This window comes from Struthio camelus, chromosome 13 (assembly GCF_040807025.1).
Source record: "Struthio camelus isolate bStrCam1 chromosome 13, bStrCam1.hap1, whole genome shotgun sequence".
NCBI lineage: Eukaryota > Metazoa > Chordata > Aves > Struthioniformes > Struthionidae > Struthio > Struthio camelus.
This window is the reverse complement of record NC_090954.1, coordinates 14,336,357-14,353,589: the sequence shown is the minus strand read 5'-3', so window position 1 is coordinate 14,353,589 and position 17,233 is coordinate 14,336,357. Positions and strand designations below refer to the sequence as shown.

Sequence of the window (17,233 nt, the reverse complement as noted above, 5' to 3'; positions counted from 1 at the left end):
ATTTTATAGCTCCCCCGGGCTGAGCTAAAGGCAAACCACAAATTCACAAATGCTGTGGTAGCACGTCAGGCTCCCTTTGTATCTGGCACCGTGCACTTCTGTGTGTGACCTATCCTGAAGGCAAGAAGCCCCAAGTTCTGGGTGAAGTACGGGGGATGCTGCCGGAGGCAAGTGCGCTCCCTCTCCGTGGCAGAGCAAGGCAGAGCTGCCTGCTGGTGCCGTGATGTGTAGACCAAGGGGGACCACCGAAACCCAGTCTGAGCAGCTCGCAGGCAGCTGGACACGGGTTAACATTTCTATCCCCAAGCATCTGTCAGCCAAGCGCAAGGCATCCTGTACTGGGAACCGTAACACAGGGTCAAAGTTTGTCTCTTCTGTCAATATTGTGGATAGTTATTGAGTGTTCATAATCTTTATTACTGGGAAAAGCGCTATATTCCGCCATCTCAGGTAGGCAATGTTGTGTGCATTACGCTTTGCAGCGCAGCCAGGAAGCAAAGCAAACGCCGCAGAGCCGGGTGAGCGGCACCGCCCGCTGCTCAGCAGGGCAGGGCGCCCGCCCGCCGCCCCCACGCGCGCCTGCTGCCCCGCCGCCCCCACGCCCGCCCGCCGCCCCCACGCGCGCCTGCTGCCCCGCCGCCCCCACGCCCGCCCGCCGCCCCCACGCGCGCCTGCTGCCCCGCCGCCCCCACGCGCGCCTGCCGCCCCGCCGCCCCCACGCGCGCCCGCCGCCCCCACGCGCGCCTGCTGCCCCGCCGCCCCCACGCCCGCCCGCCCGCCGCCCCCACGCGCGCCTGCTGCCCCGCCGCCCCCACGCCCGCCCGCCCGCCGCCCCCACGCGCGCCTGCTGCCCCGCCGCCCCCACGCCCGCCCGCCCGCCGCCCCCACGCGCGCCTGCTGCCCCGCCGCCCCCACGCCCGCCCGAGAGGTCTCCCGCCGCGGCTGCCGTCGCATCGGGTGCAGCTCCCTCTCACAAGCCTTGAGGGGGTTTTTTGGGCGGGGGGAGATTCCTATGCGGGCAGTTATCAGCGGGGGAGGCGGCGGGGCAGCAGCGCGCTCCCAGCCCGCCTGCCCCTTCCCTCCCCCGCCGGCTCCCTCCGCTGCTGCTTTAGCCAGTTCAGTGAGTTTGGGGCTGACGAGGGAGCGCGGCGGGGGGCGGCCGCTCCGCTCCGCTCCGCACCGCTCCGCGGGCCCCGGCCGCCCGCCTGCTCCGCGCGCGGCGGGAGCGCTCCCGCGGCCGCGGAGGGGCTGGCCGCTGGCCAGATTATCGCTTCCCCGAGCTTTAAATGCTCGGCGGGTGGCCGCGGGGCGGGCGCTGCCCGGGCCCGCCGGACGGGCAGTCCCGAGGCTGCGGGGCGGCTGCGGAGGGGGCGTTTTTCAAAGTCTTAAAGGTAATGCATATAGGTATGTATTTCTATACACGTAATCGGTGAGGTGGGAGGGGAGCGCGGTGCGGCGGGCCGGAGCGGCGGCTGCCCCGGCGACAGGCGCAGGGTCTCGGGTCACTCGTGCGGTTCCTTCTGCCTCCCCGCAGAGCGGCCCCGTCTCTCTCCCGGGCCTTTGTCTGGATGGGAAGAAAAAGGATGGAGGAGCAGTGGTGGAGAGGGGAGCTGGCAGCAGACATCCACCAGACCTTGAGGACGAAGGTTGGGTCGCACTTTGTTCCTTTCCCTCCTCGCTTTCGCTCCCCGCCTTCCCCGCCTTCCTCCTCCGCGCAAATGCCCGGGCATCGCTGCGCCGTAAGAAGGGCTTTTAAAACGCCCGGGCTGAGGTTTTCCGACTGATATCGGAAAATTCACCTCAGCTCCCCTGAGGGGAGCTGGTTTGCCTAGCGCTCTTTGCCATGCTCTCTGCTCTTTAATCGAGACTTGTTCAAAAGCAGATCTCTTAAAAAAAAAAAAAAAAAAAGCTCAAATGATGAGATTTGAGTTAACAGTTGGATCTTGTTCTCTGATAGACCCTACGAGAGCTGAAAGATGTACAAACATGGCTTGTAATTGCTTTGCTAGAAGCTAGTGTGTCATGTACCTATGGGGTAGAAAACCCCAGTGAAATGTCTTGCACTAAGCAAAACAATCTGTTGGTGAACGGGAGCGGGTAGAGCTAGGGCTGTCCGTTTACTTTCTGCGTTTCTTTAGCTAGACTGCCAGCTTTGAAGAACCTCTAAATGCAATTAGTTGGGAAACATGAAAGAGCCCCCAGCAAAGACTGACCGGCTGTACCTGACAGAGCTTTTAAGTTACTGCTAGCCAAATTAACACTTTGCACACACGGCTTCCTTTGTCTTCCTTCCAGACATGGAGCAAGTAATTATGTGAGGTGATTTAATTGTTACCAGGTCTGCATGATGGGGCTGTTCTGTTCTCATGCCCTCTGGCTGGAGCAGGTCTTTCTGATTCTACATGATGGGGAGAAATAAGTGGGAGCTTAGTTGATAGGGTACAAAAAGGTGGGGGAAACTTTGCTTTTGTTTTGTCAGTCTCCAAGAAGTGCCTTTTGAATAAGCTTATTTCACTTCTCAGCCTGCTTTTTGGATGTTTTTGACTAGATTGCTTACAACTATTCTTTGTTTATGAGCGCTAAGCCAAAGCCAGCTGAAGTGACAAGAATTGGATCATCTGAGTTTACAGGAACCTGCAGAGAAAGAGAAGAGTCCCTGGGCTGCTCTTCTCTCTCTGCTGTGAGAAAGGTCTACAACTTTTTCTGTCTGAACAAGTTTTATGCTAATTCTGCCTACCTTGTAAGGATGTGTGGTGGGTTCTATGGTGTATTTTTTTTGTTTGGTGGAGTGTTTTGGTTTCTTGGGGGGGTGATTGGAAATACTATTTAAGAATGCGGAGTGCAAGTATGATGAGGGGAAAATAGTCATAGTAGTTGCCATCTAAGATCTGTTGATTCACTTTCTGTGAATTTCTACTAATACTTTCTAGAAAGCAATCTTAAGTGTACTTATGAGATTCTTTCTTTGATGTCCAAAACGAAAGAATTTACAGTAGGACTTTGTGAAACTCCTCCACAGGATGCTCCAGCAGAGTTTGCGAAGATAAGTTTTGAGCTACTTGACCATCAAGTGTTCTTAATACATTAAACACAAGAAAAGTCTGGAAGTTTAAAGAAAAAAAGGCAGAGGGAAGAGAGGAAGAGCATACTTTTGGTTTTAAAGAAATCATACAAAATCTTTTATGGAGTGGATAGGAGTTTGAGAAAGCGGTAATATGGAGATCAGTGGTTGAGTAAGTGTAATACCTGTCTTCTATTATTTCCTTAGGCTAGCACAGGTTTTGTCCTTTAAAAACAAAACATATGAATTTTGTGACCTATAGCTAATGCTGTGCCTGAAATGCTTCCCCCCTGCCCCAGTCTGATCAGCTAATCTAAAAAATCATAATCATTTTCCATCACTTTTATATACAGCCTTGGTACGCTTCTAACCAAAAAGATGAAATGGACCACTGATGTGTTTTAGAGGGAAAACAGTGCCGTGAACTTGGGGCTTGTAACAGCTGAGCTCTGGTGAATGCTGCTGTAGGTGCAGGTGGCAGAAAGGAGCGCATATCCGAGCCTTGGCCGCTTTGGTTCGGTCAGGGGCTGGACGCTGGGAAGGAGTTGGCGCCCTGCCTTCTGCTGTGGGTTGGTGACTGCTGGGGCTGGGTGGGTCAGAAGCTGCTGAAGCCAGTTTTGTAAACATGAATCAGTTGTAGGGATGTCTACGGCAACTTTACAGAAAATAAACTTGACTAGTGGCTTCCTCTGTAGGGTATTAAAGTATGTTACTGCATTATTAGTGTATTAGAGTGCTAATACCGGGATACAGAAAATTCAGGCAGCGGTGCCCTCAAGCCTAGGTGACCTCTTTGTTTTAAGATACTTGGTGAGGAGTTAGTCTGGAACAACATGCATCAACAGGTCTTAGCTTAAGTGGGTGAATGTGACAGGAAGATTACTTTGTAAGATGCTTGTCCAGGAGGCTGAAATTTGTCTTGCAGGCTATGTTACTTCTTGAAGAACAGATCTGTGTTTAGTACAAGGAATTAAGTGTCCCTTTTAAGCAATGTAACTTTTTTCTTAAAACAACTGAAGGCTCATTAGAAACACTTTTTCCAAGGTAGGCAAGACATGTAAGTATAGGAGATGTATGCCTACTATGAAACAACCCAGATTTTATGTTAACAAGTGCAAAAATATTATGCTACATTATTTCTCCACAAAACTGGAATCACGGGTTCTTCTGAATCTCATTGGAAGTTGGCGTCTTTCTGTGATAGATGGTCTGCGCTGTATCTGATAGATGTGCTCCGCATGAGAGCAGATATTGAATGCGTGTAGAATACCTGGCTTCTGATGCAGAGAGGGCTGAAAGATGCTGAGAGGCTTTGTGACTTCCCAAATACTCTAGCTCAATGCTGAGGAAACGAAAAGCCTGTGAACTGCCTGACTGGTAAAACATCAGTGTTGTGATTAGTATGATTAATGGGATGTAGTGTTTAGCTTAGCAGAGCTATAGTGCTGACCAAATGGAGCAAAATGATTAAATTCCTGTAGTAATACACACTCCCTTAGAAGTTAAATGAAAGTACAAGTATTTCTCTGGATTAGGCCAGAACTTTAACCTTTCACAAGACCGAGCCAGGAAGGAGGGGGGGGGGAAAAAAAAAAAGCAGAGGCAGAGCCTGCCATGCCAGCGTGTATTAAGAACGCTGAGCCAAGAAAGGTGAATGCATGTTCTTCTGGTACTTTAATAGTGCAGGGTAACTGCAGAAGTAAATGGTAACGAGAAGGTACTGATTGTGCTAGACGGCTAACTTCCAGGTCAAAAATTGGAGACCTATCTGAATGGACATGAAACTACTGTATCATATGGCCAACATCTATGCAAAATTCTCTGCCTCAATAGCCCTGAATGCTCTAGAAGTGTGTAAAGCTGATTAGCAAGTCAGTCCCGTCTCCACCCCCTGCTAAGAAGCTAATATTTTTTACTTTAGAAGGCAGTCTGAGTGTCCAAAGGTCTGAGATAGCTGGTTGCTTCTCATTCCCCCCACCCCCCCTTCTGTGGCTAGGTTGGGCTGTTTCCTTCCAGGATATGTTCATTTCCTGCAATTAATGAGAATTACTAGATCTGCCTGCGTTTCCTCTTTTATTCATCTCTTTGCATAGCTTCTCAGAACAGGGCCAAATTTTACAGGACTGTGGGTGAGCTTTAAAGGCTAACATTGCAACTTGATCTTTTAAAGGCAGCCTGAATTACTTTGTGAATGCACAGGCCTGCAGTTACTTTCAGCCAGGTGAGGGAAGCTGATCCTTTTTCTGCTAAAAGCAAACAGTCCTTTGTCTTTTAAGTGGTAAAAATGTCTGTGGGTGATTTCCTGTAGATGAAAGCTCCTCCACACCTGTCTCCAACCTCCTCCTAGGCCAAGTCCTTCCACTTGGCATTCCACAAGGGTTGTCTGCTCCCCAACTTCAAACATCTGAAGAGGAGATGCTGTTTACCACCGTGATGCATTTCAGTTGGTTGACATGCAACTTCTCCCTCAAGTTATGTCCGCGGTGTCAATTCAGACTGCTCTCTCTGAAGTAGGATTGTAATCCGAACAGAGCTCGGTGTGAGGGGCCCTGTTCCTCACTGCTCTGTGAGTACTCTCATTATAAACACATTTCTTGCAGTTATAAAACATGTTGCTAGAAGTAATGCAGGATCCTGTTATTAATTATGTTTATGTTCCCGTTCTTGAGTAGAAACACAACCTCTTCCTCTCTCTGCCCCCAGCATGTGTCCCTGTCTTTAGCATAGTTCTGCCAAAGCATCTGGTTTACTGGACCTACTGATAGCATGAACTTCTTGCTGTAACTGGTTCTGTTTTATCTTTTAGTCTGTACATCTGCTCTCATCCCTGCTATTTAAAAACTCCTCATTCCTTCAACACTTAACTAGTATTGATGGTAAATTTGATCTATCTGCCTGGCCCACACTGGATTCAGATTAGTACAAACCAGACAATTGCAACTGCTATGTTTGAACAGAGGGAAGGCGTTAGGGCATTGTGTATGTGGTGCTTTCCCTTTTTATTTTAAAAAGGAGAATCTAGACAAGAACTTTTGGGGTCCAGGATACATAAGGAAATGCAAATGGATTTCCTTTGTTTGTTTGTTTTCCTCATCAAGAGGATAAAACATTAATCTTTTGTTCTGATGCGCTCCTCCAGTTTGAATCAGCTGTAAAAAGAGCGTAGGCGTAACAGGCATTAAGTAGTATTAGTATCAGGCTCTTTTCAAGACTAGCAGTCCAGCAACAAAACATAATCTGTTCACTTAGAAAAACAAACAAACAAAACCAAAAAAAAACAAAACAAAAAACCCACTCACTCTAGCTTTTGAAAATCAGTAACAATAGCATTACTGGTTGCTAGCTTTAATTAGCTTGTTATAGATGGCAGCATATGTATGAAGCTGAAAGGAACAGGTGGCCTAATAAAGTACATGGTTTTTCATGGTCTCTTTACTTTTTTCCTCAAAGCTGGAATTCCAATTTACTCACTCCTTTCTCTGATCCTTCTCAGAGTAGCTGCCGAACTTCTGAATACTTTAAACTGTGTGAGGAGGACTTAATGAAATGCTTGATAAAATACCACGGAGGAACACGTGAAGTGATGGATTTTTCAAGCACAAAAGTAATTAAACCTCTCGGACTTGGAATGCCTGGCGCTGTTGTGAGGACGCTGAGCAGAGTGGATTCAAGCACAAAAGCTTTGAAGTACTGTTGAGATACTCTTCTGGTCTGCCTCATGTTTTTTGCATCTTGGTAGTATGCTGGAAGCTTAATGCATTTGAGTAATGGAGTCTGCATTCATCTGTGGATATTTTGAAAAGGAGATGTGGATCATAGGGGAGATGCATGAAGAATATGTAGTCTGAGATGTCCTTTTCTCTGGATAAAGAGGTGGAGGGAAACTATTGGAGATGCTGCTGTGCTTTGAAAGAGTCAGTAAAACAACTTAGTATAAGACAACGTGACCGAGTGGGTTGGAACTGGAGAGACGGGTCCTATTTGCTGTTGCAGTTTTGTTTTGTTTGTGTGAGTGTTGCTTTTGAACGTGCAGGAACAGCGGTAACACAAAAGAAAAGCTCAATTTATAGTGTTTCATTCATGCATCGAAGGAATTCATCATAAATCAGTAAGGGTAGCTACTGGCAGCACCAGTCTAGGCAGTGTAATTACTGGTTTTAAGCTGTCGCTTTGTCCCTACCTGATTTGGCACTGCTGAATAATTTTAAAAAATTGCATGAAATTTTGTCCGTGTGCCCTTCTTAGAAAATGTCCTCTGGATTTTAAATTTTCACAGGAAATAATGAGAGGAACTGTATGACGCTCTTTAAAATATGGTTCAGTCAGGCTTATGTCTCTTACTCCTACATGTTGAATCCAGACACTGTGCAAGACTGACCCTTCTCCTAGAGCCTGATAAAATTTGTCTGTTAGAACTGAAGGGGCTGCTCACACAACGGGGGAAACAATAACTTTTGGATCTCTCCGGCATATGTAGTTACAGCAGGGCTAAAAGCTAGAGTAAAGGATCGCACAGTGAATCCTAGACTGTCCCTTTTCACTTTGTCTTTTAACAGTTGTAATCATTGGTCTTTCTGTGTTGCAAGACAACGTGGCTTGTGCTTGCATAGACAAGGCACGCTGGCTCTCCGGGAGGCTTGCCACCCGTTTCTGCTCCGTGGGGGAACGCTTCCTGCTGGCCACATCCGCGGAGTGCTGCCCCGACTGTTGTCCTTCCCTTTCCCTTTGAGCCTGAATTTGCACGGCCGGCTTTGAGATTAGTAAAAGCCAAATGCACCAACTGTACTACTGGACTACTCACAAACACACTAACTCTTAACCGTTTTAACCTGTTCATTAAACTGCTGTCAGCTGCCTCACCACAGAAACACTTGCCAGGATGTTTCCTCCAAGTGGTTTTGTTATTTAAAGGCACAAGCACTGCAGCCTGCACAGGAGTAGAAGGACTGGTCCTGTGGGAGGGAGAATACCATGCCATTAGTTGCAGAATTAAACTGGTAGCATGCTACATATCCTACTGCAAATAGGCAAGCAAAAAGCTCTGAATTTTGAAGCTAGTATAGAAAATAGCAGAGGTTAAACTTCTAACCCTCTCCCAAACCTTGTTGTGTTCTCAATATTCCTGTGCACAGCCTTCTCACCTGCCTAGATAATGTCTTAGAGAGGAGTTAGCTTTTAGTGATTTCTCATGCTCTGTGCAAAAATTGTATCTAGGAGACCAGTTTGGCACCGTTCTTCCACAGCCGGAGGACTGGTTGGTTAGAATGTAAAATAGGAGGGAGTATAACTTTTTCCAGAGAAGAACTGTGGAAATAAAAGCATCCTAGGTAAGTTTTCCCTTTATTTTTCATGTGTGGATGTTTCTTGGATGAAGAAGGATCACAGAGATCTCTTACGTAACAGCTGCACTTTCAACTTCTTTTTTGGTTAATCGGAATCTTTTTTCACATTTCAGGCCAGGATGAGTGATAAACAGTCACGAGCTGAAGTAGTAGGAACTATCTTCTGGGTTCTGTTTGCATATTGAGAAACACAAGTGGGTAACAAGGTTAAAAAAGAATAAAAATGATAAGGATGAAGTTGATATTAGTAAATCAAGCTTGGGTCCATGGAGGGAAGTATTGCAACGGCTATTTCTAGAGGAGTGGGTTTCACTGCAGCTCTAGGTTTAGATGCTTCATTTTGTCCTGAAAATGACAAGGTGATTTGCCAGACTCTTGGCAGCAAGAGAGCACAGCTGTGGCTCATTGGAGATGCCTATGCGCTGCAGCTGGGTGTCTTGTGGTTGAGATCTCCGGGCTGTGGGGCATTGCAGCCTCTCCAAGGGAGAGATAGGGAGGACAGTAAGAAACACAGAGCTGCTGCAAGGAGTCAGGACACATTGCATGTTTGACCCCTGGGATAGACCAGACCCTGATGAGTGTCAGAGCTTTGACATGGTAGAAAATCAGCTTCCTTGAACATCTCCTTGAATTTCAGAACCCCAGGAGTATTTGTTACGCAGAGTTTCATTTTTCTTGTCAAGATGCCTGTGAATTGTTCTAAAATACCTTGATGAATTCCACCTTTGTTCCCAGAGCTTATCATTATGAGTATGACTTAATGCCACATTACTTGCTAATTTTTCTACTGCTTATCAGTTCACTGCTGGCTTTATATGAATGTGGGAAGATCCTTACTGAAAAGGAATTGGACAACAGAAATCCTTGTATGAAATTTATTGCCATATTGAACATCAAACTGCCTAAGACAGTATGCAAACAAAATAAATGCTCGGCAAACTGGTACATAACACAACTGCTGTCTTAAGGGAGCTGGAGGATCCTGTTAACTTTTCCTCATCCTCTTCAGTCTCTGGTTGGCTTAGTTCAGACAGAGAAAGCCTTAAATTTCACGTGGTTGCTCAAAGATTTTAGGCTTTTGTTGCATAGCTTCTCTGGGGATGAATTCTGAAGTGCCTTTGCTCAGCCCAGCTACAGAAACATGCTGAGCACAGACATCATCTCATCTGTGAGCCGAGGTAGCGAATAGTTGCCCACTGAAGTGGTCAGGTTACTTCTTGATGGGCTGTGATGAATGAATAGCTAATGTCTGGAGCCTGGCTGTCTTTCACATGTGATTGCTGAGGAAGGTTTGTCTTCTTTAACACCACTTAAAAAATGTTTACACTGATTCCTGCCTTTTAGGAGGTCAAGTCTTGAGGTTGGTAGGAGATGGCTTATAAATTGTCTTTGTCCTTAAGCTCTCTTTTGCAGTCCATGATACAATCGTATGAGCCTTCCTTTTCAGTTTTTGAGATTAAGAGGTGATCCTTTTAAATGCTGTGCTCTGTCTTTCTGAAGGGTTTTTGTGGAGAGACACTAATCAATATGTTGAGTAAAGCTTGTTAAGTAATTTCCAAGACACCTGTGAGCCTCTTAGGCTGCTGCTTTTAGCATTTCAATGTGGCAGTTTTCAGTAGCCCAAAGCAAAGTTGTTGAAGTGGATAAAAATGAACAGGTCAAAGAAGTGGAGAAGGAGCATATGAAAGGGCCATTCTAGCAGACAGCTGAACACCTGGTTTCTTCTTTTTCTTTACTGGAGATGGGGAAAGTTTTAAGCATTGGAGAGAGAAATGGTTTATTTTATTCCTGTTCTCCAGAATATTTTCCACTGAGTTGAGGTTGCTGATCCTGCATCAGCATCCCCAATGTATCAAAGGCTTTTTTTTTTTTTTTTTTTTTTTTAATTTAAAGGAGTAGTTCTCTTCCTATTCCTTGAAGAACTTAGACTAAAGAGCAGTGGGGGAAAGAGTTGCTGGAAAGGCATGCCTATCCACAGCCATATTTCTAGCACTTCTCATATTGTGTAGATATTTGAAGCTTCACAAACATAACTCTGTAAGCCTGCTATCCAGCCGCATTGTTTCGCTGTGTACCACCACCATTTGTTTGAAACTGTCTCATCAGGTGAGACTGATCTGTCAGTATAAAAGCAATCCTGCTGAAGTACTTGTTAGCCGCTTCAGCCTGCGGGCGGGTAAACCTCTGCCTTGTCTGCACACAGATAATTACCCTGGATCAATTAAAACCTAGGAACTTGACCTTGTATGAAGCCACAGCACATGGCTCTCGCACTTCTGCTGTTGCTCCTCCTAACATTGTTCTTGTAGTTGAGCCTTGTCTGTACTGTTACCGACCCCCATATGGTTTTATTTTGGTGCACAAAATCAATGCCTTTTGTTTTCACTTACACTTTTACTAAAAAAAGAAAACGTAAAAAACATTTAAAAACAAGATGATTTTATATAGGAATAAACGTCTCTGTTAGACTCGCAGCAGAATAATCTTATTGGCTTAAATTCAGGGGCTTTGACTGGTCTTGCAGTTTTCCAGCAAAGCAGGCTGAGCAGGGGTAATTCTGGAAAGAGGTTTCTGAGGATCCGGATATTTGTGTCTGGCCCTTGGATCTCTTTCTCATTCTGAGCTCATTTTTAGACCTGTTGGGTTTTTTTGGCTAGACGTGTAACTGGAGTTACTCTTGGTTTCTCGCACTTGCTGTTATGGTCTAAAAAGCAAGTTTCATTTTAAAAAAGCTGAACTTCAGTTTACCTAGCACTTAGGTTTTGCCGGGAGACTTAGGTGTTGAAAGAGCAAAGACACTTCAGAAAACAAAACTTGAAACTCTTTGTCACCAAGAATGAAACTTTTCAGAGCTGGAGATGCCACCTGTTCGTATGATAGCTTGGACTTTGTGTTGATGTAATATGAAATACAGCTGTTTTCCTTGATATGAACCTTGAGCTTGAAACCATTCCTGCCAAAATACTTACAGAGGTTCAGAGCAGGAATTCATAGCATATTCATAATGCATGTCAGTTGTATTGACACATTTAAATCTCAGTACATAAGGCAATTAAAAAATTAGATTTATGGGAGTTCTCTGGGTATGAAACCACAGGAGGGAACATGTTCTATTGTCTCCCTTTTTATAAATTGTTACTGATGGGGGATTTTTTTTATAATCTCCCCAGTGAAGGCTGCCCCAGGTTTCAAAGGGCTGTTTGCCTGTCCACAGCATGTGTCTGTTCAGTCCGGAATATGGTTTTTCACTGGCTCTTTTAAAAAGGCCTGGGAAGCAACCATCCATAACAGCGCTCTGCTTGCTGTCTTTGTGAGCTGCTTTTGGTGATGGAGGCTCTCCGGTTTCCAGTTATCTGCGCCCCTCTGCGTGTGATTGTGTTGCTATTTTCTCCTGATAAGTTGAACCTCCATGGGGAATGTCCGGTAGGAGGGCTACAGGGAGCGTTGGCAGCCGCTGCGCCCGCTGCAGGAGGTGGTGTCTCTTAATGCTGGAAGTGCTGTAGCTAGTGCAGATGCTTCCCCGAATGCTTTTTTTAAGGCCTGATTTGTTTAGCGGAATTAACTGCTCTATGTGCCACTTTGTATTACAGTATAAAGCATGTCTATTTTGTAGCATTCTATTACTTTATTTTTGTACATGCATAATGCAAAAATGACATGGTAATTATCTTCCGCTTAGGAGATGTACCTTGCTGAGACGGTGCTTTTTTATGTACGTATATATGTGTGTGTGTCTATCAACATGTACTTATCCCTTTTCAATTTGAGTTTGTCCAGGACAGCTGCATTAGTATATGACCACGTCTATAGTAAAAGTGTCAGCTTTTAAAAAGCATTAGCTTGGTGTGGGTGTTCCCGAGTTCTTTAATCCATCCCTTAACCTACTCATTGAATACTGGCTGCAAACTTGTGTTTAAAAACCTTTTAGCTGAAGTGATCTATTTTCCCAGCATAGAGGGACCAAAATCAGCAATAATTCTGCCTTTCATATGAAAATTTTCATATTACATGTGAAATAAGGTCTGTCAGCTCATTAGTTAGCTTTTATAATGCTAAAATATGCTAGTACAAAAAATGCTAACAGACATGGTATTTGTTTCAGTGCCTCTCTTCCCTCCTGTTATTTTTCCTATAGGAACTTAAGCTGCCTATGTATAAGGCCCATTCACCACAGATTGGGATGCGCCGTTACTTCATTGATCTCTTGGCTGTCCTCAGCAACCGTTGTAATCTCTGTCCTACAGCCCGGCATCTTGCTATCTACTTATTGGACCTCTTTATGGACCGCTACGATATTGCTGTCAAGCAACTGTATGTCATTTCGATTGCCTGTCTTCTTCTAGCAAGTAAGTTGGCTGCTGTCTATTATGGCATGCATATTTTTTCTGAGCAGGTGGTTGTTTTCATTAGGTATGATGTACTTAAAGTGTTACAGTATCATTAGATATAGATATTAGGTGTAAGGCCTAATGAAGTCCAAGGAAAGGCATGAAATAGGCTGTTAATAAAACTGCTTGACTTCATAGCTTGGGTTTCACATCTGTGTGCTGGTGTAGAGGAGGTTTTGACAGCTGAAGCTGGGTCACAGGAAAGGTTCAATGAGGATTAGGGGGTGACAGGGTGGGAAGGAAGTGGCAAGAGCAGGAAAGTTTCATTTCAGAGAAGAGCTGGTAGTAAGGAACGACATTTGTATAATATGCAACCTTTCGTGGAGATCTGTCCTTGGACAGTTAGTGCCTGTGTTGTGGTCACAGAGTATAACCAGTTCCCTGCAAAACGGATATTTCTTGTACGTGATCCAAAAGAAAATTGCTTCTTGAGGCACTTAGCAGGTGTGTGTATGCTGGGATGTGTATCTCTTTTCTAGGCTGTCAAATAGCCCCTCATTGGCATGTAATATTAAAATCTCAGTATTTGACATACATTTGGCAAATGGTCTTGAACATATGTCATCAGTACTTTCTTGAAACCCTTCCAGCAGTCAGTGCTGTGGAAGTGGGCGAGAGCAAGGCTGGTGCCTCAGGGACTTGCAGTCTATCCTTGCAGACTTAAACTAAGTTCCTAGGTAATGAAGAAGTCATCTTGCCGTATGGGAGCCAAGTAGAGCAATACAGTATTGTTATGGGCAACAAAACTTGTGCAAACTTAGTGTTAACGGCTGAAAAGTGTAAACAGCCATGTTAGCTAAGATAAAATATTGTGGAGAGCCAGAAGCTATTTGTTGAAGAAATACAGTGATAGTATATGTTCTCCTTGCAGAACGAAGGATTGGTACTGCTTTTTCTTGATAGGTGTTTTCTGAACAGCTTAATCTGCAGAGATAAATGATCATTTTCTCATCATTTTACTGTTAGTATATTTAAGGACTGCTGTCTTTCTGTCTCCAGAAAAGATGGTCAATTACATGGATCACTTTCTACAGAAAAGGCCAATATTAAAATGAGAACAAAGTGGAATCTAAGTACTTGCTGCCCGTGCAGTTCCATGACACCTTTAGTGAATCTAAGTTAGGGCTATTCTGCAGTTCTGCTGTCCTGACCCTTTGGTGAGCTGCTTCAGGCCTGTAGATTGCCAAAGAAAACTAACCCAGCTGAGGAAGTGACTACTTTTCTCTCCGTTTATCAGAGAGGTGTTTTTTCTGAGGGGTCAGACAAGCTTCAGGGAGGGAAGAAGGTGGAGGAACTTGGGTTGATTTTTAAATTGTTGTGAAACCACACCACGTTTGTTTCAAACATGCCAGACTGAGGGATTGTATCAGGTTTAGGTAGCCTGGACACTAATACCTATTCAGAAGTGTGCTCGCTCAGCTTGTGGTCCATTTCTTATTTCTTTCTTGTGAAACTTCATAATTGCAACCTGCCTCACAGCATTGCTTAAAGTTGTGAGGGGGTGGGGGGGAGGAAGGGGCCTCCAAATGTTTGAACAAAAGTGACCTTCAGGGAAAGAGCACAGGATTTACTTGAAAGCATCAGACATATTTAAAGAATACATCTCCTCCATTTTTCCTGACCTCAACAATTATTGTAATAATTCTTCAACTAAATTTAGAGGAAGGAATGTGTAGCCATAACTTAAATTTCCACTGCTATGCAAATAGGATAGGATGAATATGGTACCCTTAAACTTTGTATAAATTGTGAAAGCTAGGGATGTACTTGAAAGATCTTGGGCAGAGGTTTGCTATAGGAGCTTTGGAGGGCTGAACTGCTGACTTCTGTAGCTTCTAGGATTTAAAAAGAAGCAAAAAGAAACCTTTTGAGACTGTCCTTATGTAAACAGGAAATGTCAAATGCAACTTAAGGTCACCTCTAAGCAACTGTGAAGCAAAAGGAAGTTCATAAGCTGCCTTAGGACAGTACTAGAGGGAAATATTTTGCAAACCCAAGTCTAGTAAGCTCAAGGGTATGAGAATCTTCCTAAAATTAAGATTTGAGCAATACAACAACATTCACACACCCTGGTCTGGAATTAAATCAACTATTCCCTTACAGGAGAAGGGCCTGCTGTTATAAAGGCAGCTTTCCTACCAATATGTAGAACGAAACATTAAGAATTGTACCAAAGCAGTTTTGTACAAAATTAATGCCTAACTAACTTGTGTAGATAAGGCTTTAAATGTTACTACAGCTCTGAGGCTCAGTCTGGAGATTTTTGGGAGCATAGTGCGCTCTATTTACTATGTGGATCACCTTAATGTGCACTAAGGATATTTGTTTTTGGTATGTATTGCTGTGGGAGTGATGCAAGTCAAATTAGGAAAAGCCATTTTACAGTAAGTGGGATTTCCTGGGTTTGTCTTAAATTACTCTCAAAATCATATGAAATGAAAGAAATTCTGCACTATGATTTTTCTTATATTTTGTAGAAAAAGATTCTGAGTAGGTAAGAAGAGTTAACCTAAAATAGCATGAAATTTCCTGTTGTATCGAAGAATACAACTGTTCCTCGCGAGTTCCTATGGTAAAATTTTGCAGAAAGTTCTGTTTGCTACATCTGCAGGAAGTTGCATAGCTTTTCAGCAGAAGATCGCAGTAAAAGGACTCTTCAGTCTGTGTAGTAAAACACCTATACATCTAACCAATAAGATACCTTTACTGTAGAAAGCAAAAAAATTAACCTTTATAAAAAGCAGTTCTGTTAGCTATTTTTTTAAATTTTGGGTGTTACCTCATTAAGATGAATGTTTAATGGAGAACGTCTTTGAATAAATAGCATAAACACATATTGAGAAATTTTTTGTCTGGGACTTCTTCCTGCTCACTTCTTTAGAAAAGCAGTTGAGCAAGAGTACAAGGGTAGTGCACCGCCCACAAACAAGATGAGTTGTAGTTAGAGGTAAGATTTCTTATTTCTGCTAACTACTTAAGTGTCTGTGCGGTGGGGAGGAGAATAGAGAATCTTTGGGGCACACAAACTCTTCCTTTAGCTCTGAAATTGAAGCAGGAAACTTCAAAATTAAATGTAAAATTGAGGACAATTGTTTAAGCTCAGCAAAACTTGTAAACTTGTTTTTAGCTTTTAATTTTGCTGCTTCTATTTCAGAGCTAAAGGAAGAGCTAGTGTGCCCAAAGCCTTGTCTGTTTGTTCTTGGGTTGTTTTTAATTCCCCCTATCGCAACATTGCCTTAGCCTGTCTTAGATCCGCGTGCAACAGGAGCGTTCTCATGATGCAGATCCTAGCATTTCCCTAGATGTCTTTTAGTTAGAGAGAGCTAATTTCTCTTACTGTTTCCTAAAACGCATTTTGACTGGCTCAGTAGTTTCCCTAGGCAGGGAAATGGGATTATGAAAGTGGGTCTTTGCTTCCCAGTTCAGTAATAATTGCAAAAGAGGTTAGGGAATGGGAAGATAAGGCTATTCCAAACAAATTGCGCTGGCAGCCAAGTGATGTTGAAGCCTGAGCTTGCTACAGTTGAGAGCAATATGGGTGTGTGTCCCTTCACTCATCTAGTTGCTCACTAGCCAGGAGATGTGTGTTTCTTTTGCAATGTAGGCCTTGGAGAAGGCCTCTGGAAGTTCCTGCCAGATAGCTGTGCTGAGAGGCTACACTGTAAAAGTTTTGAAGTTCACTAATGTCATCAATAGTTACTAATTCCTCTGAAAGTGAATGATAAAAATCATTCACAGTAGCGTAGAGGTAAATTGAAAGTCATTGGTGGTGGGGAAATGTTGCTGGAAAAATTGCTTCCAAAAGTTACTTTAGGAATAGATTTAGAGCAGTCCTTTGAATTCCTTTGCATTAAAGGAAGCAGCTTGCTCCAAACCAGAATTGTAAACTAAACATGTTTTTGTAATACAGTAAGACCAGTCCATATGCATGCTTTGGCTAGGTATGCAATTAGAGGACAGAGGACCTCTTTTGAGGTCCAGCTGTGCTAATGGAAGGGTTGTCAGTCCCTGCTGCTTTGAGATGATCATCAGCCAAGCCCAGGAGTTTTAACTGCTCAGGACAATTCATCTGCCCCCTGCCTGAAGCAGGCTAGCGATTACCCAGGTTGACTGCTTTGCTGTTAGGTCAGGGAGATGGCGGCTTTTGGTGAGGGTTAATGATGGGCAGCAGAGACTGGTCAACCTCAGGCTGGCACTAGAGCAGGATAGTTACTAGTGTACCCGCGTGGAAGCCAGAGCGGTGTCTCGAGCACTGAGGTCATGGACGAATGCTCGTTTTGCAAACAGCTATGCTGGCTGGAAATGTTACTGCCTTCCTTTTCCCCCCAGCATCCCCTGTTTCCCACCCCAACGATGTGTTGAGGAATCTGACTTTCTCTAGAGAAGACCAGAGATGATGTTTAAATAGTTTCAGCAAATGGATTGAGCTAGTCTGGGTAATG

The 17,233-nt window shown here is 44.3% G+C and overlaps 1 protein-coding gene across 7 annotated transcripts in view; it reads left to right on the top strand.

Moving 5' to 3' along the window:
- Nucleotides 1-974: 974 nt before the first annotated feature.
- The window catches only part of CCNJL (cyclin J like), a 29,702-nt gene continuing 13,443 nt past the window's right edge, over nt 975-17,233 (top strand). For 2 of the 7 annotated variants that reach the window (XM_068960154.1, XM_068960152.1), the window contains exons 1-2: nt 975-1,391; nt 1,535-1,646. In XM_068960154.1, the coding sequence (XP_068816255.1) occupies nt 1,287-1,391; nt 1,535-1,646 (217 nt within the window). In that variant the 5' untranslated portion in view covers nt 975-1,286. Of the gene's footprint in view, nt 1,405-1,534; nt 1,647-6,948; nt 8,389-12,538; nt 12,750-17,233 lie in introns of those variants that run through there. The other 5 variants (XM_068960148.1, XM_068960149.1, XM_068960155.1 and 2 more) reach the window with 5 other exon arrangements.